Here is a 26,542-nt window from a genome sequence, read left to right as displayed (position 1 = left end):
CTCCTTCATTAATCCCATAAATCAAGCAGGGAATAAGGCTGCAGCCAATTCAAAACCAAGCTTGATATGCTCAATTAATTTTCCCACTCTTCCCAGTATTCTTTCTCTACTGCCACTCCTCTTGGTACTGTAGACCATGGAATCCTCAAAGGCAGAGGTTTTGTCTTAGTCTTCTTTTGTCCCCAGAGCCTGGAATATGATAAATGCTAAGTAACTGCTTTTATAATGAAAACATAGAAGATAGAATTAAGGAGATGACTGCTTATTAAACCTTCTATTTCCAGACAGACCAGGACTGGTCTACTTCTCTTCCTTCTTTGAGGATGCTCTGTGCTTTTCTTACTTCCATGTACAACATTGCTGCTGTATTATAACCAGTCATGTGTTGGTAAATGGTTTTTGTTGTTGTTGTTTTATAAGTTTTATTGAGATATAATTCACATATCACATAATTCACCTATTTAAAGTTTACAATTCAGTGGACTTAAGTATAGTCACAGAATTTTGTAATCAGCACCACAATCAGTTTTAGAACATTATTTTCATTATCTCAAAAAGAAACTCTCCCGGTTAGTGGTCATCTGTTTCTTCTCTGTCTTCTCTCCCCTCACCTTCTGGCAACCACTAATCTACTTTCTATCTCTTTGGATTTGTTTATTGTAGACATTTCCTATAAATGAAATCACACAATATGTGGTCCTTTGTGAGTAGCTGCTTTCACTTTGCTTAACATTTTTAAGGTTCATCTAAGTTGTAGCATATCAGAACATGTATACTTCCTTACTATGGCCAAATAAAACTCCATTTTATGGATATAACACATTTTTATCTATCCATTCATCAGTTAATGGACAAAATTTTTTTTCACTGAATGTTGGTAAATGTTTAACAGCTAGGAATCTGGAAAAAAAAATCCTGATGTGTAGCACTTGTTGATTTCCATCATGTAAATAAGCCCTTCATGGCTGATTGCAAGCTACATAATGTCACTGAACATAGAGTTGGAAAGAGCTGCTAAAATAAAATAGGCTCTTATGAGCCCCTGCAAGCCAGTTCCAGCATACTACCTTGACCATCTTTACTGATATTTCACTCAAGTTACCAGAGATGGGATCACATGCAGTGAGGTTTCCATACACTATTACTTTAGGATAATAACAATGATTATATAAAAGTAATACAACAGCCAACATTTATTGAGCACTTCCTATGTATCAGGTACAGTGCTAATCATTTTTTAAAATTTAATTCCTGACCATCACTATTTCCTTAGTAGCCTGCATCTCCAAACTACCAATATTCTGTGCTTGATTCACTGTCTTCTTAATTACTCCAAATGCATCGCATCTCACAATTCTTGCACTTGCCTCCTCTACCTGGTACATTCTTTTCCCTAGATATCAACATAGCTCCTTGCCTCATTTCCACCAGATCTCCACTCAGGTGTCCCCTCCTCAGAAAGGTCTTTCCACTACCTCATCCCTTATCTAATCCTTTGCCAAGTTTTGTTTTTCTTCACAGCGCTTGGTGCCAATGTTCTCTTATTCTCTATATTTATTTTCCTATTTGTTTATTGGCTGTCTCCCCACCATAATGTCAGCTCCACGAAGACAGGGTCTTTGTTTTGTTTACTGTTGCATTTTAAATGCCAAGGCCATGTTCTTAATCATGCTGACTAAGCTGGGAAGTGTGGAATTTGTGCACAAGGGCCTCTCTTCCCCCTGTCTGCTCCTCCTGGTGCTATCAGAGGAATGTTTAGAGAACATTCTGCCCTAGTCCCTGCATCTCTGTTACTAGTCCAAATCCTGCCATAGATGAGACTCAGCTGACACAGGTAGAAGACAATCCAGTGATGTGGCTAAGAGTGTGCCTTACTCTGGAGCCAAACTAAATGGATTTGCATCCCAGTTTTGGCACCCACTGTCTGTGCACCTTGGGTTTAATACCCAACTTCTCAGAGTTTTTCCATCTTTAAAATGGGAGAAGATTCCCCATCTCATAAGTCTGTTTTGAGGATTAAATTAATCTCTTAATTTAAAGTGATTGGGGCACCTGGGTGGCTCAGTCAGATAAGTGTCTGACTTCGGCTTAGGTCATGATCTCACAGTTGTGAGTTTGAGCCCTACATCAGGCTCTGCAGTGACACTGTGGAACCTGCTTGGGATTCTCTCTCTCCCTCTCTCTCTGCCCCTCCCTTGCTTGTACTCTCCCTCTCAAAAATAAACATTAAAAAAATAATAAGATAAACTGATCAGTGCTGGGACATCTGGATGGCTCAGTAGGTACAGCATGCTGATCTCAGGGTCATAAGTTCAAGCCCCATGTTGGGTGTGGAGCCTACTTAAGAAAAAAATAATAAAGTGATCAATACATAGTAAGTGCTTGATACACTTTGTCTTCTTAGCTCTGAGGACATCTTCTGGCAGTAATCTTTACTTACCGTGTAAGTCACCCGTATAAGCCTGCCATGTGGAAAACTGTAAAAAGTCACTACTTAGCTCTTTATTCTATTACCCTAATTGCTAGCATTCTGTAAGAGCACATCTAGATTGTCCTGCTGTCAGAGGGAACTGGATAGTTCCTAGTCTGCTTTTGCTTCTCACAAAAGAGGAGATCTCTGAGCATCAAGAAAGTGTAATCAGCCTGCCATTCTTTCCTGGGAAATCACCTATATTTAACCACTAGGTTTAGAAAAGCCCCAAGGGAAACTTGATGTTATTCTCAGTCTAGCTAGCAGAGACAAGCCATATCTGGAACATCCCTGGGTCTGTAGAAAGAAAAGCCTCTCACAGAAGAGAAATCCTTGCCCACAAGACCTAGGATGTTGGGAGTAAAGGAAGCATTGGTGGCTTTGCCAGACTGAGTGGAGAAAGAAGGAAGAGATGGTAGGTCATTCGTGAAAAGAAGAGAAACCACCCAGTATGCAGGACTGGCTTGGAAAGAAGCCCCCTGAGGCCCTGAAGCCCACCTTGCTATGTGCCCCCTGCTAGGCAGTGTCCGCCTAATCCAAGGGGCTGTATTTTTACACCCTCCCTGCATGTACCACCTTTCTCCACTTCCTCAGTCAGGTCCATGAATTTGGTTAAAGTCGTAAGTCAGATGGGAAACTTCACTTGCTAATTTCGGGGAAATCCAGTTCCATTAATATTTACTGAACGCCCACAAGGAGCTGGGCAGTATTAGTGGGCAGTCCCAGGAATCCTAGGAACCAACAGTGCACAGTCGCATCCCAGGAAAATAATCTTCCCTGTCTCTGAGCATCCTCATTTCCTTGGAGTCAGCTTCTGGGTCTGATCCCTGCAAAACACCAACACTTTCCCTGTACTTGGGCTCCCACTGGGCTCCCCTGGGGCCTCCTGGAAACGCCGGGAAGATTAAGGGGTGGGGAATTGGGAGGGCTAGGGAGGTAAGGAAGGGAGGAGGGGGAAGGAACAAGGTATATTTCCCCCTTTAACCGTGTTCCAATCAGGAGTCGGCCCTTTTCCCGGACTCCGATTCCGGCGGTCCAGAGAATATTCCAGGAACCGCCTGGCATCCTGGGCGGTGGAGTTTGGCTGGTCCGGGCGCCGGAGCCTCCCTCCTCCCACCTCTTCCCTCCCTCCGGGCTCCGTGCCTCACTCAGGGGCGTGTCCTGCCCTACCTCCCTTTCACAGTGGTCCACTCATCCGGTTACAGCGGCAGCGGCAGCAGCAGCAGCCTGAGCACGAACAGCGATAGCTCCGGGTTTCCAGACGGGAACTGTGGCCACGGCAACAGCTCAGTGGGGGGCACCTGTGCGAAGCAGGAGTAGCAGGGCGAGGGGGTGGGGTTCTTGCCAGCCACTCTCTGAGCCCGAAGGAAGGGGCACCTCCCAGCTGAGATTCCAGTGCTCAGCAGAATCTCTCACCGAACTGGGAATACTGGTGGGGACAGACATGTGCTGGACCAGCTAGAGGGCTGGGGTAGGTAAACATTAGGTCCAAGCGTAGAGTGGCAGTGAAGCTGTGTCTGGGACCATGACGGCCTCACACCTGGACTTTGGGGAAGTGGAAACTTTCCTGGACAGACACCCAGAGTTATTTGAAGATTACCTGATGCGGAAGGGGAAGCAGGAGATGGTGGAGAAGTGGCTGCAGAGACACAGTGAGAGTCAGGGGGCTGTAGGCCCGAGGCCCGCAGTGGCCAGCACCAACAGCTTGGCTCACAGTGGTGGCAGACGCAGCGGCAGTGTTGGTGTTGGCCCTGGACCAAATAGCTCTGCCAACAGCCAGCCCACTCTGGGCGGCGGGGACTGTGGTGGGGTTCCCCTGAGTCCCAGCTGGGCCAGTGGCAGCGGGGGCGATGGGAGCCTGCAGCGGAGAGCTTCTCAGAAAGAGCTAAGGAAGAGTTTTGCTCGCTCCAAGGCCATCCACGTGAACAGGACCTACGATGAACAGGTGACCTCCCGGGCCCAGGAGCCCCTGAGCAGTGTGCGGCGGAGGGCACTTCTCCGGAAGGCCAGCTCCCTGCCCCCCACCACAGCCCACATTCTCAGTGCCCTGCTGGAATCCAGGGTGAATCTGCCTCAGTACCCCCCTACGGCCATGGACTACAAGTGCCACCTCAAAAAGCATAATGAGCGTCAGTTCTTCCTGGAACTGGTCAAGGATATCTCCAATGACCTTGACCTTACCAGCCTGAGCTACAAGATCCTCATCTTTGTCTGCCTCATGGTGGACGCTGACCGCTGCTCTCTCTTCCTGGTGGAAGGGGCAGCTGCTGGCAAGAAGAGCTTGGTCTCCAAATTCTTTGATGTGCATGCAGGAACCCCACTGCTGCCTTGCAGCAGCACAGAGAACTCAAACGAAGTGCAGGTCCCCTGGGGCAAAGGCATTATTGGCTATGTCGGGGAGCATGGAGAAACGGTCAACATTCCTGATGCCTACCAGGTAGGACTTTGCATTGTCCCCCTTCCAGAGCCCCACTGGCTTGGAAGCTAAACCTTCTGTTACCCCTTGGCATCCAGGAACACATTAATTTAGACTCTTTACAGCACTAATCTTGCTACTTTTAAATTCCTTCTGAGTTTAGACCAGTTAGAATGTTACTACACCATCGTTGATATAATGGTCTTTTCCTAACCCACAGGGCTTGTAAACATTTCATATATCACAAGGACTACATTTTGCAGTCATTTTGCATATCACATGTTTCTCTGTCAAGATTCCTTGTCCTTAAGAATATCAGTGTATGGTTTTAGAACGGATTTGTGAGGTGCTAGGAAAAAGTGTCTACTCCAGAATAGTAGTGTTAGTCTGAAGAAAATGGCATGTTGGTGTCTCTGATGTCTTTTGGGACTGTAATAAATTTCATTCTCTTTCAGGGTTGGACAGGGAACAGAGTACTGAACTACTTTCACATCCCTTTACCTAGCTTAAAGTTGCATGCATTTCAAGGTAGGGAGGAAGAGGAAAAGAGGAAGAAAATCAGGGGAAGAATGGGCCTCTGGCTTATTTGTGGCTTTTTAATTGTTTCTGTTACTGAGTTTAGAGAGGCTGGACAAAATAGAGGGATTATTTATCTTTGGGTTTGAATAAAGCATTATCTGCAGCCAGCTTTTGATAGGACTGAACAAGTAGGCTTTTAGTTTGTGAAATGAACAAAAATTGATAATTTTTTAGCAATTCCAAAGGCAGTCAGCAGGGTACACATGCTAGTTTCAAGTGGAAAAGGAAACACAACATGCTGTTTGCTGGTATTTCTAAGCGTTTCATTTTCATAGTGATTTGAACGTGATACTAGGTACCAGATCTGAAAGCTAGTCAGTTCTGATTCTTCAGTATCTATTCACTGAACGTGATAAACTGGATGTACTTTCTATGAGACTTTTCGGGGTTCATAAGAATTGAAAGTTCTTAGCCTTGGTTATGAAAATTTTGTGGTCATTTGATGAGCACGTCTTCCAGCGTCTAATAGAGCCACCTGTTTCTCGAGAGTTTGGTTGCTGTTGATCAGAATAGCAAAAGTGGTGGGAGGGGCACTGAGGGTAAAACTTTCTTTATTTTATCTGAAAGTTGACCATTTTACATAGAAAATTGACTAGCTTGTACTAAAACCGAGTTTCACATTTTTTGTGATGTCTGTCAGTATAACACTTTCATAGTAAAGGATGCCAGTCAAAATAACCATTTTCATTCACCTTTTGTTATTGATTAGGTGTGTTATTCATTATATCCTTCTTGAAGAGATAGTTTTAGGTCAAGCAACCAATGAATGAACTTTCGCAAGTGTCTGTTTCTCTATAATCTTGGAAAGCCATAGAAAGAAGTGAAAACATTTAACAATCTTTATGGTGAAGATTCTGTAAAAAGTTGAACAATCACAGTCTTTTGTTTCCCATTACTTCCACATTCTTCTTGTGAGCTTGGGCTAAAAAAAAAAGAAAAAAGAAAAAAATCCCTTCCTAGTTGGATGACACTTGTTAGAGCTTGGAATTGCAGTCTATTCTCTTCATTGCCTTTACTTTTCTTATTCTTCCCCAGTTGATATTTTCCCATTTCTGTAGCTTTTATTTCTTGCTCTCCTTCAACTCCTAACTTGTATTTAAGACTGTTCACATAACTGCCTTTTCTTCAGGAGCAGAATTCCAGCTTCCTCAACAGTTTACTTGTCTTCCTGCTGCCTAGAATTGTGGCTAGAGGTGTTGTCAGAGTTACAGAAAATCAGATTTTCAACAGCTGATATTTCTTCTGGGCCCTATTTGTACTCTGAAGGCAGAGTGTAAAGCAAAGTTGCCTTTTGATATTTGGAAGCTGACAGTGGGAAAGTCCCCAGGGTGGTAGCAATAGCTGTAAAGAGGACCAGGTTGTTGGGAGGATTGGCAAAGGGAACATAAGGGAAGGTATTATATAGGCTGAGTTGGAGATCTGGGTTATGCCTGGTCTTCATTTCATCCTGGACAGAGAGTTTCTCTTTTATTTCACCATTGGCTTCTACTGTATATTTCTGTATTTTTAACCTGGTGTGTTTTTTCATTTTTTTAATGCCACTTTTCTTCAGAAAAACTACTTTTTTTTTTTTTTTTTTTGCTTTATTATGATACACTACAGTCACCATTAGTGTGACCTTGGGAGAATTTCTTTTTTTTTTTTTTTAATGTTTATTTATTTATTTTGAGGGAGAGGGGCACACAGAGAGAGAGAGAGAGAGGGAGAGAGAGAGAGGGAGGGAGAATCCTAAGCAGGCTCTACAACTGTCAGCATGGAGCTGGATGTTGGGCTTGATCTCACAACTGGGAGATGATGACCTGAGCCAAAATCAAGAGTCAGACACTCAACCAACTGAGCCACCCAGGTGCCCCTTTGGGAGAACTTCTTAATCTCTGAGTCTCAGTTTTCTTACCTGCAAAATGGGAATAAGAACATGTATGTGACAAAGATAAGATAATTATTTGGAAAATAAAATGAATATTGCATTACAGCCCCTAAAACAGTACCTGCCACATTGCAATTACTCAGGAAATGGTATCAATTTATGATGATAATGATGACACAAGTCTACTAGAATTCTTTTTCTTTATCTCATTTTCAGTTGTTTTTCTCCTTATCTGGGACTGAGATGTGGACTCAGCACATTTTGACCAACCTACTCTTTCCCTGAGCCATGTTCTATTCTTAAATTAAGTATTTTAGAACTGTCTTTACATTTGAGGAATATAGAAATATCTACCCTTCTACATTTCTCTAAATGTGATTGATAACACATGATTGACCCTATCCTATCCTATCAAGAGTATTATACTTTGTGCCTTTAAGGAACTCACACTATATAGATTTTTTATGGAGTTGTATTAATGTTGCCTCCTTCCTACATTTTAGCATTTTTCCCCATCCTTTCCATTTCTGACTCTTACAGATTTTTCTATGAATGGAAACTGACAACCTTTCAAATGCATGTTCTTTTATCATGATGTTGTTGTAATTCTGATAATACATGAACATTCTGAAGTTTCTTTGTAAAAATATAACCATTCCCTCTGATATTTTATTACCTAGTATGTTTTTAAGGTGTTTCTTGCTCAGATTCAACTAGTGTTCTTTTTATTTTTCAGGAAGTAAAAATTTTTTATCATACAGAGTTTAAAAATTTAATCATTTGAAAATTAGACTGATGATCCTCTTGGGTTCACAATATGGGTGAGAGAAAGGCATTAAAGATACTAATGAAATCATGATAATAAGCATAGAATTCTGGAGTCAAGAATAGACTAATGAAAACTAACATTGAATAAAAGTTTTGACAGCAAAAATACCCTCCTTAGTTTATTTCATTATTTTTCATTACTTCTTCAATTAGTCCTAAAAAAAAGACTTGGGGCACTGGATGGCTCAGTTGGTTGAGCGTCTGACTCTGGATTTTGGCTCAGGTCATGATCTCATGGTTTGTGAGATTGAGCCCTACGTTGGGCTCCATGCTAACAACAGTGCAGAGCCTGCTTGGGATTCTCTCTTTCCCTGTCTCCCTCTGTCCTTCCCCCACTCTGTGTGTGTGTGTGTGTGTGTCTCAATAAATAAATAAATAAATAAACATTTAGAAAAACAGACTTGAAATTAGAAGAAAAAATTGCAAGTGGAAAAAAATTCATTTTAAGTATCCAGTATGGATCATAGTGACTACAATTTACCTTTTTTCCCTGACAGTTATAAGTTATTAAACAGCCCACTTTAATATAGTAATGAAAAACTTGCCCTCAAGAGGTTGAAAATAAGAGCACTCAAGTAACAGGTGTTCTCTTTGAGATTATTCTAAGCATTCAGAATATAGCACTTTAAACATTAATAAAAAGTGTGAGATGATATTTTTGTTGGTGTTGATAATGATGATACAGGTGTTTGATGGGCTTTGGATCTGAAAAGCAGCCAGGATGTTTTGTTAGGTGAACTGGGAGGAGGAAAGGGGATGACGCAGCAGGGTTACAGGTGTGCCAGGCTTTCAGAAAACCTGATCTGTTTACACAACAGATTTACTTATTTGTTAGTTCCAGCAAACATACACTGAGCTCCATTATACCTAAAGCCTGGGTAGGGGGACTGCGAGCATACAGAGGTGAGAGAACATGTTTTTTGCCCTCCCAATGCTTATAGTTGAGAGGCATATACTATACACAAATAAATACCAAGCACTATACTTAATAAATGTTACAAACTAAATGACTAGTCTCAGTAGACAATGGATTCACATTATGATTGGGCTCATGATGGAAGACTTCATGGAGGAGATGCCATTCAAGCTGAAAAAGGGGTTAGATTTCACCATTGGAGATGGTTGTGGGTTTGGCGGGAGTAATCCAGGTATAGCAAAATGGCATCAGAGACACAGTAATGAGCGAGCACAAAATGTGTACAGGGGACAGTGAGTGCTTTAATTTGGACAAAGTATTGCCCATGCTGTAGATTGAATACGCAAAAGTAGCATGAGGGCAAAAGAAGAAAGAACCTTGAATGCCTGACTAAAGAATTTGAATTTCATTAACAGTCGGTTAGTCAGTGACTAACAGTTACAGGGAGCCCTTAAAGACATTTTAGTAGGATCAGAGTGGTGTTTTTGGTACCTTGGTGTCAGTGGCTGAATGGATTGAACAGGGGGAGGCTCAAAGCTGTGGGGTGCCTGGGTGGCTCAGTCGGTTAAGCGTCTGACTCTTGATTTCGGCTTAGGTCATGATCTTGCAGTTTGTGGGATTAAGCCCCACTGTGGTATTAGTGCAGAGCCTGCTTGGGATTTTCTCTCACCCTCTCTTTCTGCCCCTCCCCTGCTCTTGCTCTCTCTAGGAAAAAAATAATAATAATTAGGAGTCTATTTTGATGGTCTAGTAGAGCCATGATGAACAGCTGAACTAAAGCAGGAACCGTGGGAATGGGCAGCAGGGGACAGATGGAAGATGTTCTGCAAGTGTGGATTTGGGCTAGAAGGGAGGGAGTTGATAATAACCTGGGTGATGTGGAGAAGCTTAACTCTGTTATCAGTAACAAGAAAAAAAGCTTGGTGAGTAAAGATTCTAAGTAGAGCCAGCTACATAATTTGTGGAGTGTGGTGCAAAGTGGTAGGTAAAGCAGGAGCCTGGTTGGAGGTGGAGAAGTTAATCTTCTCTTCTAAAGGACCTGCTGCTTTATCCCACAGCAGCCATGCAACCCCCTAGTGATTTCAAGCTCCATGTTGAAAAACCCTGTACCTGGATTGGGGGTAGGTAAGAGCTCTTCATTGAGTTGCCTGCCACTTGGTCATAATGCTGCCAGCTTTGGGTGGGGATGACCACAGCCTTGCTCCTCCCAATGTGGCATGGGGCGTGCACCTGACCCTCCCCATGCTCCCACCCAGACCCCAACCAGGAGCAGAGGGCAGTTGTAGGGCATGGCAGATGTAGGGTGTGGGCTCCTCACTCAACTAATGTGACCTGGTTGTACCCCCTGGTGTCAAGGGAGGGGTGAGTAGGTGGTAGGCGGTAGGCCAGATGAGGCCCGGGACATACAGAGCATGGATATATGACCAAGCACCAGTCCTGGGAAGGCAGTGGGAGGGAAGACTGAGTGTGAGCCAAAACTCCAAGGTCTGAGCTCATATGCCACTGTTCCATTGGACTTCAGTTAGCACAAATTCAAAGGTAAAGATTAAGAGTTTCGTACAGCACAGCATTAAACCTGAAGCCGGGGGCCCGTATGCAACTGCACCAGTCACATGTCCATGAAACTGGTCCTGAGTCGGAGTCATTTTGTGTATTAGGTGGAGAAGTTGAATTTTATTCCAGCTAGTGTCTACTGCTTCCTTTCAGCTCCATCCTAATTAAATTATGTGCCGTTTTCATTGCCTGGATTGTGCTTTTCTATTTCCGGGCTTTTCATCCTTTCTGCCAGGACTACTCTTTCTCCATATTTTGTCATTCAACTCTTGCTGTGCTTTCTCATAACATAAGAAGGGAGAGCTGATTGCTTATCCTTGAAGAGAAGAGATGGAAAACAAATAAAAATTATACACAAAGTTCTAGTTAAGAATGCATTCTACTATATGGGTATATTTGTTATATATATATATGTATATATACATATATATATGTTAAATAAGAATATAAATAATGATTTTTTAAAATTCACTTTCATTGAATTTCATTTTAGAATAATCTCCACTGAAATAACTACATTTAAATGTGTTTGGCTTCAGAAGGGATTAATTTCATGTGTCTGGAAAACTCAGTGAGGAATATGCTTCCTTCCCTGATGAGCCAGTGCTGACAGACATGGGTCTATGGTCCTGTGATTAAATTGCTGAGATTTGCTTAAAAGGCAGATGTTGATCCCACCCCACCACTAGTCTTAAAAGGAGTTTTATGAATTCTTATTTCAGCCTTGCACAGTGTTTTAAAAATTCCCCCAACCCACAAACATGTTCACTAGCCCAGAACCAGAATTGATTTTGCTCTTGAAGCAGGAAACATTTGCTGTTTCAGCCCCTTTTCCTGACAGACACATGATCATGATAAACAGAGTGACAAATTGCATTTGCTGCTCTTACATGAGGATAGATTACAGAGAAGTACAGTTCCTACAGAATCATGGGGAGGTAATTTAAGGTTAACTTAATTTTTTCCCAGCCCATAAGCTAAATGTTTACTAATCTGACCAATTTATTTTGGTTCCTGAGGTTTGGGTCACCTGTTTATTTACAAGGCTGGCTTAATTTGGAAGTTAGTGTTCCATGTTTAATATAGTGTTGAAAAGTCATATGAAGCTTTCCTCTGAAATAGCTTTGAGTTATTTTACAGGAAAGTCAATAAGATCCTTGACGTCCACTACTTGCTACTTTAGTTACTTATTTTAAGGGTGGTGTTTTGCAGTATAACCACATTCTTTTGGAAAGTGGAATTTGAATCATAAAAGAAGCTGTTTAGTCATAAGAGAGTGGGTTGGGCTTCTAATATTTTAGGAGAAACTTTGGTTCCTGGGAATTTATAGGCATTCAGGCTAAATTTATTTTTATTTATTTTGGGGATTAAAATAGTAAAGAAGGTTTCCTGGTATTAAAAAAGGTGTATTTTCTATAATTCCAATGGTTTCTTATTAATTGGTTGGTTTCAACGACTGAACAGTGTGGTTTATACATTAATGATAAATTATATTTCCTATCATAAAATATAGCTTTAGGCTGTTGCAAATTTAGTACAAGAAATCTTTGTTACCTAAATGAAAAAAATGAGGAACCTTTGAGCTTTTTAAGGGTGTCAGATTTTAAGAATTTAAACATAATGATAGAAGGGAAAGGGATGCTCTTCTGTGGATTAACAATAACTCTATTATTAATGGAGCACTAATTATGAGCCAGGCATTAGGTCATTAGCAAGCATTGTCTCTTTGACACCTCTCAACAATCCCCAGAGGTAGCTATTACCAACACCATTTTACAAAAGGAGAAACTGAGGCTTGAAAGAGTTGAGTAGTTTGCTCAAAGTTACCCAGCTGGCAAATGTGAGAGCTAGGGTTCAAATGGAGATCTTTGGAGAGCCTTATGCCCACCCACCACCCCTCCATGTGACCTCTACAGACCACTAACTGTTATATGCACACTCACATCTGTCCCTTTGCCTTCTCCTTTTCTCGGTCAGTTGAAGTCTTCTCAGCCCTCTAGGCCCCTCTTCACGAAGCTCTTGCTAATCCCTGCCCCATCCCACCCAAACTGACATGATTTCTCCCTCCTTTGGTCTTCTGTAATGCTTTAATGTGCTTCTTTCTATTTTCATACTATTAGAACCATTTGGATACCATGTGACGTCTTGACTGTGAACTCCTCAAGATCAAGATCATAACTTCTTCATTTCACATTTGCTATGGTAGATCACATAGGGATTAATGCAAATCTGTTTAACTGAGTAATTAGACCCTTCATGTGGTCAGTTCAACCACCTCTAAGCACAGAGTTCAGCCTGTGCAGGCCATATATATAGCTAAACCAGGAGTACATCCTCTGAGCACATCTTTTACTCTTTAGACCTTGTTTTGTAGATTTTTTAAAAATAAGGCTTGTGAAGCCCAGATAACTGGTTAATTATTTGAATTGCTTGTCTGCATTAATCAAATCTTCATATTAATTGCTGCACCCCTGTCTCCCCACCCTCTTTGTTTTTGTTTGTTCATTTTAAAAATTTTACTTTATTCCATGTGGAAACTATGGAGAAAGCAGACTGCCACTAACCAAACACTTAAACTAGCAACAGCCCACTGCCAGCTTCTTCTAGGCAAAAGCAGAGGATGGAGCATGACTGTTCTGGATAACTGAATTTTCTAGTTTTCTCATGATTACCCCATTGATGCAGTGTAACGTCTTGAAGGTAAAACACTCCTTCCAGCATAAGGTCTTGCAAATGTTAGAATTTTTCTCTGAAGATCTTTTCAGACATGAGAGATTACATTGACCAACCTTGCAATTATTTGTTTTTCAGGAACATTGCACTTTCAAGTTTATTGATTACATTTCTTATGTTTCACATACTCTCAAAAGATCTCAAAAAATTCAGTTTCTGAGATGGTTACATTTATGAACTACTCATTCCAAGATGTAGCTATTAGATGTCCATGTGGCATGTCCAAGTGAGAGCCATCTCTTTCCCTTCTGTTCCCTATAGTTATCCCCTGTAAGCAGGGCTGGTTGCTACACCTCTCCCCCATGCCTCCTCCCAGCTGAAGTGATGAGGTCTCTAATGGTAAACAATACAACTACTCTCGTTATGTAGAAATGAACCTACATCTGAAGGGGGTGCAACTACCAGAACCTGAGAGAGAGTTAAAGCTATGGGAGAGGGGCCGCCCAGCCAGAGCTATGGCCTGAGGGAGAGGAACTCAGCCACTGATGAACATGACCTGGATGAGAGGGAACCAGGAAATGTTACCCTCTTCACACCCTCTTCTCCTGTCAATGTCACTCATTGGTTGAACCCAGGGTTGGTTGAAACCAAGAAGGCAAAGGAAGCCTTCCCTGGCAAAGCAGTTCATTGGAGTCAGCCTCCTGGCACAGAACAGAGTAGCGCAGAGCAAGAGCATTTGGAGAGCCAAATGGGGATATCCAGAGTCAACAGGATATTAGTTTACTCACCAGGAATGTAAGTGTGTGTAGAGACCAAGTCAAGTAGGAGTATCCATCTTTATTCGAACACTGAATTTCACCAGTATATAGAAAATGGTGATTGAAATCTGTTGGAAATGAGTTCAGAATGCCATATTGGTATTTGACTGTCTTGTTCTGTCCAAGTAATTTTGTTTATTCCCAATATGCTATTTTCCAGAAGAAACTCCATAGGAGACAGCCTGGACCAAACACACCTCTAACAGGAAAGAGAGACACTGGTCTAGTTGATGGGACTTTTCCCTATAAACAATCTGATGAGGCCCATTTATTTGAGAATTGAACTCATCAATTACTAATCATCTTGTGGAAACTGTGAAAGCCATCAGCCTGTAATAGAACATGCTCCAGACTTCGAGATAGGAATCTTGGGTTCTATTCCCAGTTCTACCTTAGTGTTTTCAGCTGTAACATAGGGATAATATGTCCAGACATATCGGCCCCATAGTATTTCAAAAGGATCTAATTATTAAATCAAACATTAGATTCTAATGAGATAACGGGAAAGAATATTCAAAAGGATAAAGTCAGAAATGTAAGACTGTATTCACCTTTTTAAATGCAGAGTCCAGCAGGCTTTAATCACAGGGCCTGGCTCTGGAAATGTCCTTGTGCATGAAAGGAGAACTTTGATTTAAAATATGGTAGTACCTATATTGACTGTATTTGGAAAAATACAAAATACAAAAATATTTTCCATATTTTTGATGTTCTGGTTTTGGGGGCTCAGATACTGCTCCTCTCAGGGGTAACTAATTCATAGAGCAAAGGACGCCCCTGCAAGTGCACCTGTGATGTGCAAACCAACCAACCCAGAATGTACTTTCCCAACAATCTCCTTAATCAAACTCTCACAGGCCAAGCCAAAATTCCTCTGCTTAGGCCAAAGTACTGGACAGGGCTAGGTAATGGACACCTTACCACCCCTCTTCCCCCCCCCCCCCCCCATAGTCCAGAGCCTACCAAAATTATTCAAACTGTCCAATCCTAAACTGACCCAGGGAACCTACCCTGCCTCCTCCGTTCCTTCCTGAGGGAACCCCAATAAAGGCTTTGGACCATGTTCTGCCCTCTCCCTTTCTGCCTCCTGCCTGACCCTGGTCTGTCCCCATGTGTCTCTGCATGGTGTGCTGTGCCACCTGTGTTTAGGGATCTGTGAGCATAACCTTCCTCCTTCAAGACAACCATTTCCATGTCTAAGTATTCTACTGGATTAAAACAAATCACAGGTGTATTTTAGGATAGTACCGTATGTATATAATGCCTTATGCATAGGTAATGATTAACTTAAAATGTAAGGTAATCAAATGCATTAAATTTACTTTAGACTGTCAGGATTTACTTGTCATAATACATATTCTTCATTTGATGAGCATAATTTTTTTTTTACAACTGATGAATATGCCTATTTTTCTAGTATAATATGTAATCCCAAAAGTATGAATTGGGTTTCTGTGCTATAAATTCTCCCATAAAGTCTCCAGATTGACCATTCGTACTTCTATTCTTGAAATCCTAAAGATTTTTTTAAATGACAGTATTTGGGTCTAGTATTTGTAAACTGAAAAAAATTGTCACAGCTGCCATTACAGGGTAAATGAACACTAAATCATGGTGCTTGTAATCAGGCTCTAATAATTTATTAGGCTAGGAGGAATCTATGACACAGTTTTGTTTTAAATGTGTTGACTATTCACCAAATAAAAGATAAGCTTTCCTTATTTTATGTTTTTCTCTTGGGATGTGTTGTTAATTTTATACTATGCATTGTCCTTGCACTCATGCCCCCTATATTTATCAGATTGTTGGAATGTCTAACCTTTACTTTTTTCAATTTAAAGAAATTAGAAGTTGCTCCTTTTTCCATTTAAATGGCTGTATACAGTTTAGTGAGCTAATAGTTTTTATGGGTATTTGGCAACTTAATGTGCATGATTACATATTTAAAGTTTTAATAACAGCTGTAATGGAATTAAGAACTGTAGGCTTGGGACATTGTGGAAAGATTATTCCAGGGTTGCTAAGGAAACCAATCTAGGTTTTTCTGCATAAATTCTTCTGGAAAGGTGAAGCTATAATCCCATCTCTAATGGCCACTTTTATGGAGAATCCACATTTCCCCCTTAGCTGCTGCTGCTTTTTGCTTTTGGAGAACTGCTTAGTGACAGGGTATATGCTTTATGCAACTGTTAAGGCTCGTTCCTTTTTCTGTCTTCAGGTACGTGAGACTGGGGTCGGATTCACCTTATACTTCCTCTCTTTGAGCACTGGCTCTGAAAGCCCAAGGCAGTCATGGCATCTCCTTTTTATCCTAGCCCAGAGATCAGTTGTCACAGAAGCTAGGGAGAGGAGTCAGTGGCAGTGAATGTGTCCAGCACTGACCAAACAGGCTGAGGAACCCAGAACCTCTGGCCAGGAGGCTGATAGCTCAGCTGGGATCCAAGGCATCTTTCCCCTCTCTCTCTGCCATCTATTTCTTAAATGAGGAAACAGAGGAGCAGCTTCTGATCTGGTCCCTTTATTTTTTCCATGCCTGCTGTGACTCCCATTGAATAGCCAGAAATGAACTGGCGCTCAGGGAGTGCCTACTAATTTAAAATGGAAAGGGCAGGACAACATTTTTCCACCTCTGAATTAACCAAATTGAGATGATCTGCTCTGTTAAATTAAAGAACAAAAAGGTCAGCTGGGAAAAGCGGAGCCACTGTCATCGTAAGGGTGTTTTATACTTACGACCTTGGGATTTTTGTTGAAGAAACAACCATTTTATTCTTAGAGATAACCTTGAAGGATCAAGTATTTACGTATGTAGCAATATAGCAATATTATTATTGCTATGTATGTAGCAATATAACAACACTTCTTGTAGCAGCTTTGTGACACCGTATAATTTAATGCAAAATTATATGGAAGTCGTTTGATGAGAATGATATGGAAACATATGAAGGTATAAAATGAAATAGATGTGCTTTCTCTCCATCAAGTGAAGCTACAGTTTACTTCCACCTCCTCCTTTTATTCTTGACTGTTGCTCTGACCCTCCTCCCTGAATGCTACCTTAGCACCTACTACAGTATCTGGCATATTCACCAAGTAGGTACTTGGTGAATCATGTTTGAATGAATAGAAGAGCCCTTATTGTAGCCTTTATTTTGTCTCAAGAGTGACACACCCTAATGAGACCATTATGTAGTATGAGTGTTTCAACATCAGCACTGTTGACATTTTGGACACTTTGGAATCCCTGGCCTCTAGACACCAGATGCTTGCTCGGGTGTGACAATTAATAATGTCTTTAGATATAGCCAAATGTCGCCTGGAGGCAAAATCCTCCCCCTCCCTTTTGGAAATCATTGATTTAGGACAGTTTGGAAATAAACATGTACTGCCTCTGACTCTTGATTTTGGCTCAGGTCATGATCTTATGGTTTGTGAGTTTGCGCCCCTCACTGGGTTCTGCACTGACAGCACAGAGGCTGCTTGGGATTCTCTCTCTCTCTCTCTCTCTCTCCCCCCCACCCCCACCTCTCAAAATAAAAATTAAAAAAATAGTCATAACCTCAGATTTAGCAATTCCAGATCATTCCAAGGAAATTTTTATGGGTATTTGTGTATATGAATACTCATGGTAGTGTTATTTATAATAGTGTAAGCTTATTAACCCAAGCATCCAACTAAATGTTTGGATAAATAAATTATTTACATCATAAAATGGAATATTTAATTAGAGGAAGTTGCCCACAAAATATTAAGTGGACAAAGCAAAGCATATTTATAAAACAACAGCATCTCAGTTTTCTTGAAATAATAACAACAACAAAAGCATGAGGTTGAATGAGGGTTGAATTCAGAATGAAACAGACTGAATGTGATTCCCAGTCCGAACCCCTTGAGAGTTACCATATTTTACTTCTGCAATTTTTAGTTTCTGCCACCCTACAATGGAGATAATGGTAACTATCTTAAAAGGTTAATCCTGACAACAATTAAGTGATGTTATATATGCAAAGTGTTTAACATGCTGTTTGTTACATTGTGAGGACTCAGTAAAAAGTTCTTGGCATAACGCACAGGGAAAAAGCTGGCAGATGATTTGCCAGAACATTAATAGAGGTGAGCTTGTTTTTCTCTTCTCTTTTGTGTTTTCTTTTATGTATTTTTCAAAACCTTCCACACATGTATTTATGAAGAGAGTAACTATAGTTGCTTTAATGGATACGCCTCACAAACTCAATGGAAACACAACAGGAACTTATTTCTAACTCTTGGGAAGCTCAGCACAGCTCTTGCTGATTGATGGGTAGCTGTCCTCCAAGAGGTCAGTCTTGCCTGCCTGTGCCTCCACACCTGCAGCACAGGGCTTCCAACATGTGGTCGGCAGATGAGGGGAGAGAGAAATGGACAGATGACTGGGGAGAATTTGTGGGTCAGGTCTGGAAGTGGCACACATTATTTCCTGCTGCGATTTTGTTGTCATTCTAGACTCTAGAACTTGGGTTTGTGGCCATACCTATCTGCAGGGAGGTATAACTCAGCCCCACCCCGGAGTGGATCCCAGCCCAAGAGCCAACCAGTCATGGCATGCGGCTTGAAGCGTAAGACCTCCTCCCGTCCTCTCCCGCAGGTCCCCCTGGTGTTCACAGGCTGGAGCTCATGTGCATGATTAATTTCCCACAACAAGATTTGAGAGGAAAAATTAGCTGGGCTTTGGAAGACATGGGAGAGGATCCTTGCTGTTTTAGTTTCCATTGTTGAGAATGGGTTGGAGAATAGGACTCTGTAGACAGGAAATTTGCTAAAGAGATTGTTGCCTCTAAGCTTAAAGGTCTGAGGGTTATAAGGGATGGGACTAGACCTGGCTGTATAATTTGTGGACCCAGTGAGAAATCAAAATGGGGTTCTTGACAGAGGTCAGGAAGTCATCCCTCCAGGCTAGCCAGCCCCCACCCACAATGAATGGACAACCCCAAAGGACTGCAACCTCTGTGCCAGAACATACATCATACCTGGATCAGGGGTGGGTGAGAGGCCAACACAGAGCTGCTGAATGAACATATTATGGTACTGTCAGCCTGCAGCGGACACAGCCAGAGTCTTGCTCCACCCCGAGACAGAGCGGGCTTCTGATTCTCGTCATCCCCATGCCCACGCCTCACTGGGAATGGAGGGCAACAGCAGAATGTGGATACCTTCCCATCACAAACCCCATCTACCTGACCCTGTTATAACCCTGGGTGGAAAGAGGTAGAGGTCATGGGGCCAGGGCAGGGAGCAGGAGTCTGAGAACCCATCAGGAAGCTGGACTGTATGAGCCCCTGGGGCATGCTCCATCAGACTTCATGAACAAAACACAAATTCAACGTAAACTTCAAGTGTGTGTGTAGCGGGCCCTTCTTAGCGTGAGGCTCAGTGTGACTGTACTGGATGCATAGCCATAAAGCCATTCCAGGGTGATGTCTATACTATGGTTTAATCTGTAAGAATAATGAGGATTGCAAACTCTCCATGGAAATTTATTATTTTTCAACCTGCCTTCATAACACTACCCATATGACTCTTGCTATTTATTCCATTTTTGGTAATTTAAATTTTGGCTCACCTGTCTTTCTCTCCATTAAACTGTGAGCTCTTGGAGGCCAGATGCTATGACTTTATACCACTCCCTGTGTGTGGCACAGTGCCTAGCATGTAGTAGTTAGGTGCTCCATAAATGCTTGTTATGTGAATAAGTGAGGAAAAGGATGGTCATCGAGAATTTGGTCACTAGGGTAAGTTGCCTAGGTACTAGTACTAGGTTGTAAGGTTATATTAAGAACAGGGGTTTAGCTGATAATGCTGAGCTAAGCCAATTTATAGGCCAAGGGTCCTTTCATTTTCTTGTACATAGATATAGGTTGGGTTTCCAGGCCAGGCAGTCAGGTACAAGGCCATTGTGGTCCAGGCTGTGAATGTTAGAGATGTGAAGGCACAGGGAACCAAGCAATTTGTCTATTGACAATAGAGAAGAGGACTTAGCAAAGTTGGGATGGTGAGAGCAAGAGAAAGAAAAGGTATCAACTATGACTAGTATAATAGGCCTGGGGCTTTGGGAAAATAGTGATTAGCAAAGGAGATGTATTCTTTTCATATGGCTATATAAATGGCAGTAATGATGTCTTTTAGGCAAGGTAGATTGATTCACTAGGGAGAGTGTAAAAGGTCACACTGGGAGCTTTCTGACATAGGGATGGTCGTTTAAACCAAATTAATGTATATGGAGAGCCCAGCACCAAGCCTTTGATGAAAGCATATGCACCAATACCACTATCATTTCTATTTCCCCCTAAAGAACCACAAGTATTCATGTTTCTCTAGTCTGTACTTGTTTCCAGGGAGCATCCTCTGAGATTGTCAGATTCTTTTTTAAACTCTAGATATTTTTATTTGGATTATCTATTGTTACCCTAGAAAAGAGTCCTTTGAGAAGTGTGCAGTTCTTCTAAAGTCATCTGTGACTAGTTGTGCTAAATAGTTAAATGACATTTCTAAAGACAGAGATCACAGTCATAATTGTTACTGCTCTGAAGCTCATTGGAACAATAGTATCAACAAACAAGTTTACCTAGCATATTTCAGAGTCCTCTTAACCATTGGCTTTCCTTTCCTCTCTCCATTTCTTTCTTATGCTTTCCATTTGTTCTTTTCTGGCATTCCACTCCTGTCTTCTTTTTGAATAATTGCTTCCCCTTGCTCCTCCCAACTTCCCTCTCTTTTCCTCCTCCCTTTTCTGTCTCCCCCCAGCCCCCACCCTGACCTTCATCCTGCCTGTCCCCCTTTTCCTTATTCTTTTTCTCTTTTTCCTGTCTTCTGGCCTTCACTGGCATTACTGACCTTAACATAAAATGGATAGAACATGAAAATCAGTACAGTTAAACCTTGGATTGAGAGTAACTTGTTCTGTGACTGTTCTGCAAGACAAGCAAACATTTCTAATAAATTTTAACTTGATAAACGAGTGATGTCTTGCAATACAAGTAGTACGTGATGCTGAATGTCACATGATCACAACTGAGCCAATCCTTCTTCTCTGTCTCTCTCTGTCTCAAACCTACTTGGGATTGTGGGTGATCCTTTCCCAGGCTCAGATGCTTGGTCTCAGGCCACAGGGTTGGCAGAAATCAGTGATTTCTCAGAATGTTGGAAGGTGTCCACAACTGGCACTAGTGTATTTTTGTCACTTCAAAGCACCTATGGACAGTCCTTTGCTTTTCCATACAAGAGTAAGCTTAGGAATGCTTTGCTTCATTTTAGGTCAGGCTGCTTGCAGATATTGACCCTTTCCTCTGCTGCCTTATTGCCAGTTACATTAAATGTAGTATATGACAAGAGTTTATTAATATTGTACTGTAGTCAACATCCATGTGAGTGTATACAATGACCCCCATGCAGAAAAAGATTCCACTGAGTCAAGGGATTGCAGTGATTCATTAGTGATAGTGAAAGTTGTCCTACACAATAACCCTCCTTTCTCTTTTCTCCCTCACACCAGTCGTGAAGGTTTTCAAAGGAAAGTGCAGGTTAATTTATTTTTCTTTATATTTTATATTTTCTTTATTATTTTGTATTATATTACAGTTTGTAATCATTTTTACATGAATATTTTTGGGTTATGGAACAAATCCTCTGAGTTTCCATTATTTCTTGTGGGGAAGTCTGCTTTGATATACAAGTGCTTTGGATTACAAGCATGTTTCCAGAATGAATTATGCTCACAAACCAAGGTTTTACTGTATTTGTTCTGGTTTTTAATTTCCAAATCAAATTGAAAAAAAATTTTTTAATGTTTTTTTAATTTTTGAGAGAGAGACAGAGCATGAGCAGGGGAGGGGCAGAGAGAGAGGGAGACAGAATCCCAAGCAGGCTCCAGGGTCTGAGCTGTCAGCAAAGAGACCGATGTGGGGCTTGAACCCATGAACCCAGAGATCATAACCTAAGCCGAAGTCAGATGCCTAACCCACTGAGCCACCCAGGCACCCCATCAAATCAAATTTTTAAATCTCATAGGACTCCCTCGGAAAACAGCCAGATTTCCTTTTTTACTTCCATGTGGCCTGTGACTGTATCTTTCTTTGTAATTTTAAAATCACATATATGAAATATATTTTTTTAAAACACACAATTTTAATTACATTTCAAACTGCTACCCCATGTGGTCCTTGGTCGTAATTTATTTCATGAGGGTCAATGCCTTGCAATATGAAAAAGACCTTGCCCGTTGAGTGCATTCTAAGTAGAACAAGTGACAGGGAAATTGGTATTTAAATGTTTGGTATATAGCTTCCAGGCTTTTATTAAAATCAGAACAATGATAAATATTATTTCTTTGGTGTATCTCTTAGTTTAGTATCCAGCAGGAATTTTTTGCAATGGCAACACGGAAGTTCCCATGCTAGCACTTCTCAGGCTGATTGCTTGTTTGAGGTCCTGTCTCTGTTAACCTGAAGTTCCTGATGTGAAAGTCTCCTGCAGGGTTCTTTTTTTTCCCTTTTGTACACAGAAAAGAAATATTTTCCATCCTTCTGAATCCACCAGGAAGCATGTGGGATTTAATCACCTCTGTTATTATATTGCTTCTCCCCCCAATGTATCAACGCTCTGAAACCTGCTTAGTCACTTGTAAAATTCAGCCACAGGACTTGCTGCCCTTCCGTGACAATCCATCAAAGGGAAAGTTAACCAAACTTTATAAGCTGTGTGGCCCTGTTTCCTAGAGCTGAGGTTTTCTCTTGACTGAAAACCACATTGAACCTTAACATCTGCATCTTGCTTCATTATTTTTAGCAGAATGTAATGCCTGGCTTGTGTGTGGAAGTGTATTTCTTTTTAATCACTCCAGCTTTATAGAAGATATTTTTTCCCTTCCATTTATTATGAATGCATTTCTAATTCTCAAATTCTCTGTAAATGTACAAAGCTAAAGAATAGGTCAGTTTTTCAAGATTTGAAATAAGAAAAGTTGAATAAATGATTATTAGACTACTTTTTTTTCTCTTTCTTTTCTTGGTTGGCTGTCACCTTTGATAAACCACCATTTGCCAAAGGAGACGTGTATTGTAAAATAGCTATAATAATTATTATTACAATGGAAATATTAGTGTGTCTGTTATTTTTGTTTTCTCTGTAGAAATTCCATCCTTACGTTTGTTGGTGCATTTGGAACTAAAATTAATGATTCCTCTATTTAAATATTAATTTGAACCTGGCACTTTTACAGAATATCTCATGAATTATGTTATTATCCCTCTTTTTGTAGATTAAGAAGCAAGCCCTGAGGCCTTCTCCTGAGGCCACAGGGCCATAAGTGTCAGAGTCAGGGTGATTATGTTCCTCTATCACTGTTTCTCCCACTCTTGGGATCTGTTAAGACCCAGTAAATAACATCTCTCTTTCCTGCCCTGTGCTGGCTGAGATGAGAGATACGACAAAAAAGGAAGCGGGACATCAAAATATCACATTTGTAACTTGTTGAGCAGATACTGGGGTATGGGCTTGTATTTATAGGCTTATAATACCTCCAGAATTAAGTAGACCTATTCTCCCAGATGCGACAATGCTAGATGCCCACAGTCCTCACCACATAAGGGCCTGTCCTTTTGGAACTTAGAGCATTGAGAAACAGAGCAGGGGAATACTTTCTGTGGGCAGCCTGACTCCAGAAGATTAAGGGGAACAAGGGGTGAGGCTGTGCTTACCCAATTAGTGTCTCTACCATCCTCTGCCTCTATACCTGCCTCAATACCTGCCAATCTCTACCCTGCCTCTGTAGGGAAGAGCAAGGAGTGGGTCCAAAGTCTGGAAGGTTAAGGGAAGTCTGTCCTCATGGAATCAAGAGAAGGGGGAGGAGTTTTTCCCTCTCTCACATAGGCCATGCCACCTCTCAAATAGATTATTTTACCTGAAACATTGAGGGAATTCTTTTACTGCCTCATCCCCCAACATTCTCCTTCCCCTGTCTAATCTTCCTTAGCCTCAGTTACCCAAGCCAGAAATCTAGGCATCCTCTTTGATTCCTACCTTTTCTTCACCCACCATATTAAATCCATCAGAAAGTTCTTTTGATTTACTTTGTAAAAGCCATCTCAAGTCTTTCTACTTTTTTCTACCTTACTGCCACATCACCAGTCCAAGTCACCATTATATTTCACCTAGATTATTGAATCTGTCTTCTAAACTATCTAATTCTGCTCTTAATCATTTCCACATAGAATGTTTACAAGGCAACAAGGAGTTCATCCTGGATAGCAGTAGATAGGAGGATGGGGCAAGAGCCATTTTGAAGACAATGGACCATGGAAGGCCTGTGAGCAGGAGAGGGACACAGATGTGGTCTGCTCTGCACTCATCACCCATGAGAACTTGGGCAGATAACCTGCTCTCTGTGGAGCTTGAATCTTCATATGTAACATGAGAGGGCTAGGAAAATGATTTCTAAGATTTTCAGTTCTAAAATTTCATGTTAATTGTGGAAAGGAAGAGGAAAAACCTTACAAAATACTTCTTCCCAAGAGTTGTAAAATTAGTACCTTTTTAGCAAGGTATGCTTAGTGCTGAATGAGCTTCATGTCCAAGTCACTCAACTATTACCAGTGGCCGCTCCAGTATGTTATAGGGAGTGGCTCAACGCTGCCATCTGACTGGAGGTGTAGACTAGGAGACTTGTAATAGAGCTGTATTTGAGTAGCAACATGTCTTTATATATCTGTGGGAAAGTTGGGGATAAGCCATTCCTTGGTATAGCCATTGGGTGATATCTTTAAGAAAGAAATGATTTGGGTTCAGGTTTGCTTTTGGGTCTTCCCATCAATTGCAGTAGAGGATATAGCCAACTATCATGTCTTAGGATCTGAACCTCTTTGTCTTCAAGTCAAAAAGAAAGTTTTCAGCATAATTATTCCAATCTAAGAACACAAATGAGTCCACACGAACAAGAGAGGCCTTAGACATAGGAATAGTGGGCAAAAAGATATCAGGCAGTGTTCTCTGCCGCACACTAACAACTTTACAATCTATAATTCTACTATTGTAGCTTCATTTCCCTCAGTATTTCTGACTTTTCCAACTTTAAGAATCTCCAAATATCTTTGAAAGTCCATCAGCGAATAAGTTAGTTAATAAACACTAGCAGAGGTAAACTACCACATGGTAAGAACAATAATGGGACCAGGAAAGGTTCATGAATTGAGAAGAGTAAAGGAAAGCTACAAGGGAACCAAAGATGAACTGACTAGCTCAGGTTTGCCAAAGGCTAACCAGGTTTAAGTCATGTCTGCCTGACTTTGATGGGTTAGATATCCTCTAACTTAACTCTTTGATTTTATTATTTTGAAGTTCTGATCTGAATTCTTAAATTATACAAACAAAAAGCTTCAGTAGAAAGGAAGCATTGATGATAATATTACAGAGGTCAACTACTTTCTCCACATAGTTCCATAAATTACTTAGACGACAACTATAGGATTGCTCGATATTGTAAGGTTTATAATAAAGTCTTCCAAAAATGCATCTTTTTTTTAAATTTTTTTAATGTTTTATTTATTTTTGAGACAGTGAGAGACAGAGCATGAGCAGGGGAGGGTCAGAGAGAGGGAGACACAGAATCTGAAACCGACTCCAGGCTCTGAGCTGTCAGCACAGAGCCCGAAGCGGGGCTCGAACTCACGGACCGTGAGATCATGACCTGAGCCAAAGTCAGCCGCTTAACCGACTGAGCCACCCAGGCGCCCCCAAAAATGCATCTTTAAGTGAACTAAATTCAACATTATAATGGCAAAAGAAAAAACTTCTGCCGGTAAAATTTCATCCTTACATTTTATAAGCCTTACAGCATCAGTGGCCCCTATAATTTGTTTTTTGATTAACATATAGGCCAAGAACTTATATCAACTAGACTAACCAAACCAAAGAAAATTTAATAGCAATAGATAACATTTATTGAGTATATGTACTAGGCACTGTGCTAAGATGTAGTTATCTTATTTAACCCTCACAGAGTTCTATGAGATAGTTACTATTACTTTCCACATTTTACATATGAAGAAACTGGACTTTGAGAGAGTTAGTAACTTGTCCAAGTTTTCACAGCTAGTAAGTGACAGAGCCAGGATGCAAATCCATGTTGTCTGACTTTGTCTAGACTCTATACTTTTACTACTATGGGAGATATTAGGGATTATACTCCTGTTCTGATCACATATTCAAGGTTGTATCAGTCCTGTCTGTGAAAGGAGGCAGCTCCTTGACATTTGGAAATTTGGAAATGTTATAATGCCTTGCAGAAGCTGTGTTAGCAGTTCACACCTGCTGATGTCAGATGATATCGATTATTTACATGTAGTGATTCCAGCACTTGCATCATGTTCGGAGAGTTTGGGACAAGATACCG

At 41.1% G+C, this 26,542-nt stretch overlaps 1 protein-coding gene across 4 annotated transcripts in view; it reads left to right on the top strand.

Annotated features, from left to right (window-relative positions):
• PDE11A (phosphodiesterase 11A) overlaps positions 1–26,542 on the top strand; it is a 406,615-nt gene that overhangs the window by 34,036 nt on the left and 346,037 nt on the right. For 2 of the 4 annotated variants that reach the window (XR_003418780.2, XM_027055428.2), the window contains exon 1: positions 3,525–4,907. The exons of the other annotated variants lie outside the window; for them this stretch is intronic. Coding sequence is in view for 1 of the 2 variants with exons in the window: in XM_027055428.2 (XP_026911229.1) it covers positions 3,996–4,907 (912 nt within the window). In the remaining variant the exon portion in view is untranslated. Of the gene's footprint in view, positions 1–3,524; positions 4,908–26,542 lie in introns of those variants that run through there. 4 annotated transcript variants of the gene reach the window in all.

Source organism: Acinonyx jubatus, chromosome C1 (assembly GCF_027475565.1).
Source record: "Acinonyx jubatus isolate Ajub_Pintada_27869175 chromosome C1, VMU_Ajub_asm_v1.0, whole genome shotgun sequence".
Taxonomy (NCBI): Eukaryota; Metazoa; Chordata; class Mammalia; order Carnivora; family Felidae; genus Acinonyx; species Acinonyx jubatus.
The sequence above is the reverse complement of the archived record's forward strand: the minus strand, read 5'-3'. Positions and strand labels throughout refer to the sequence as shown.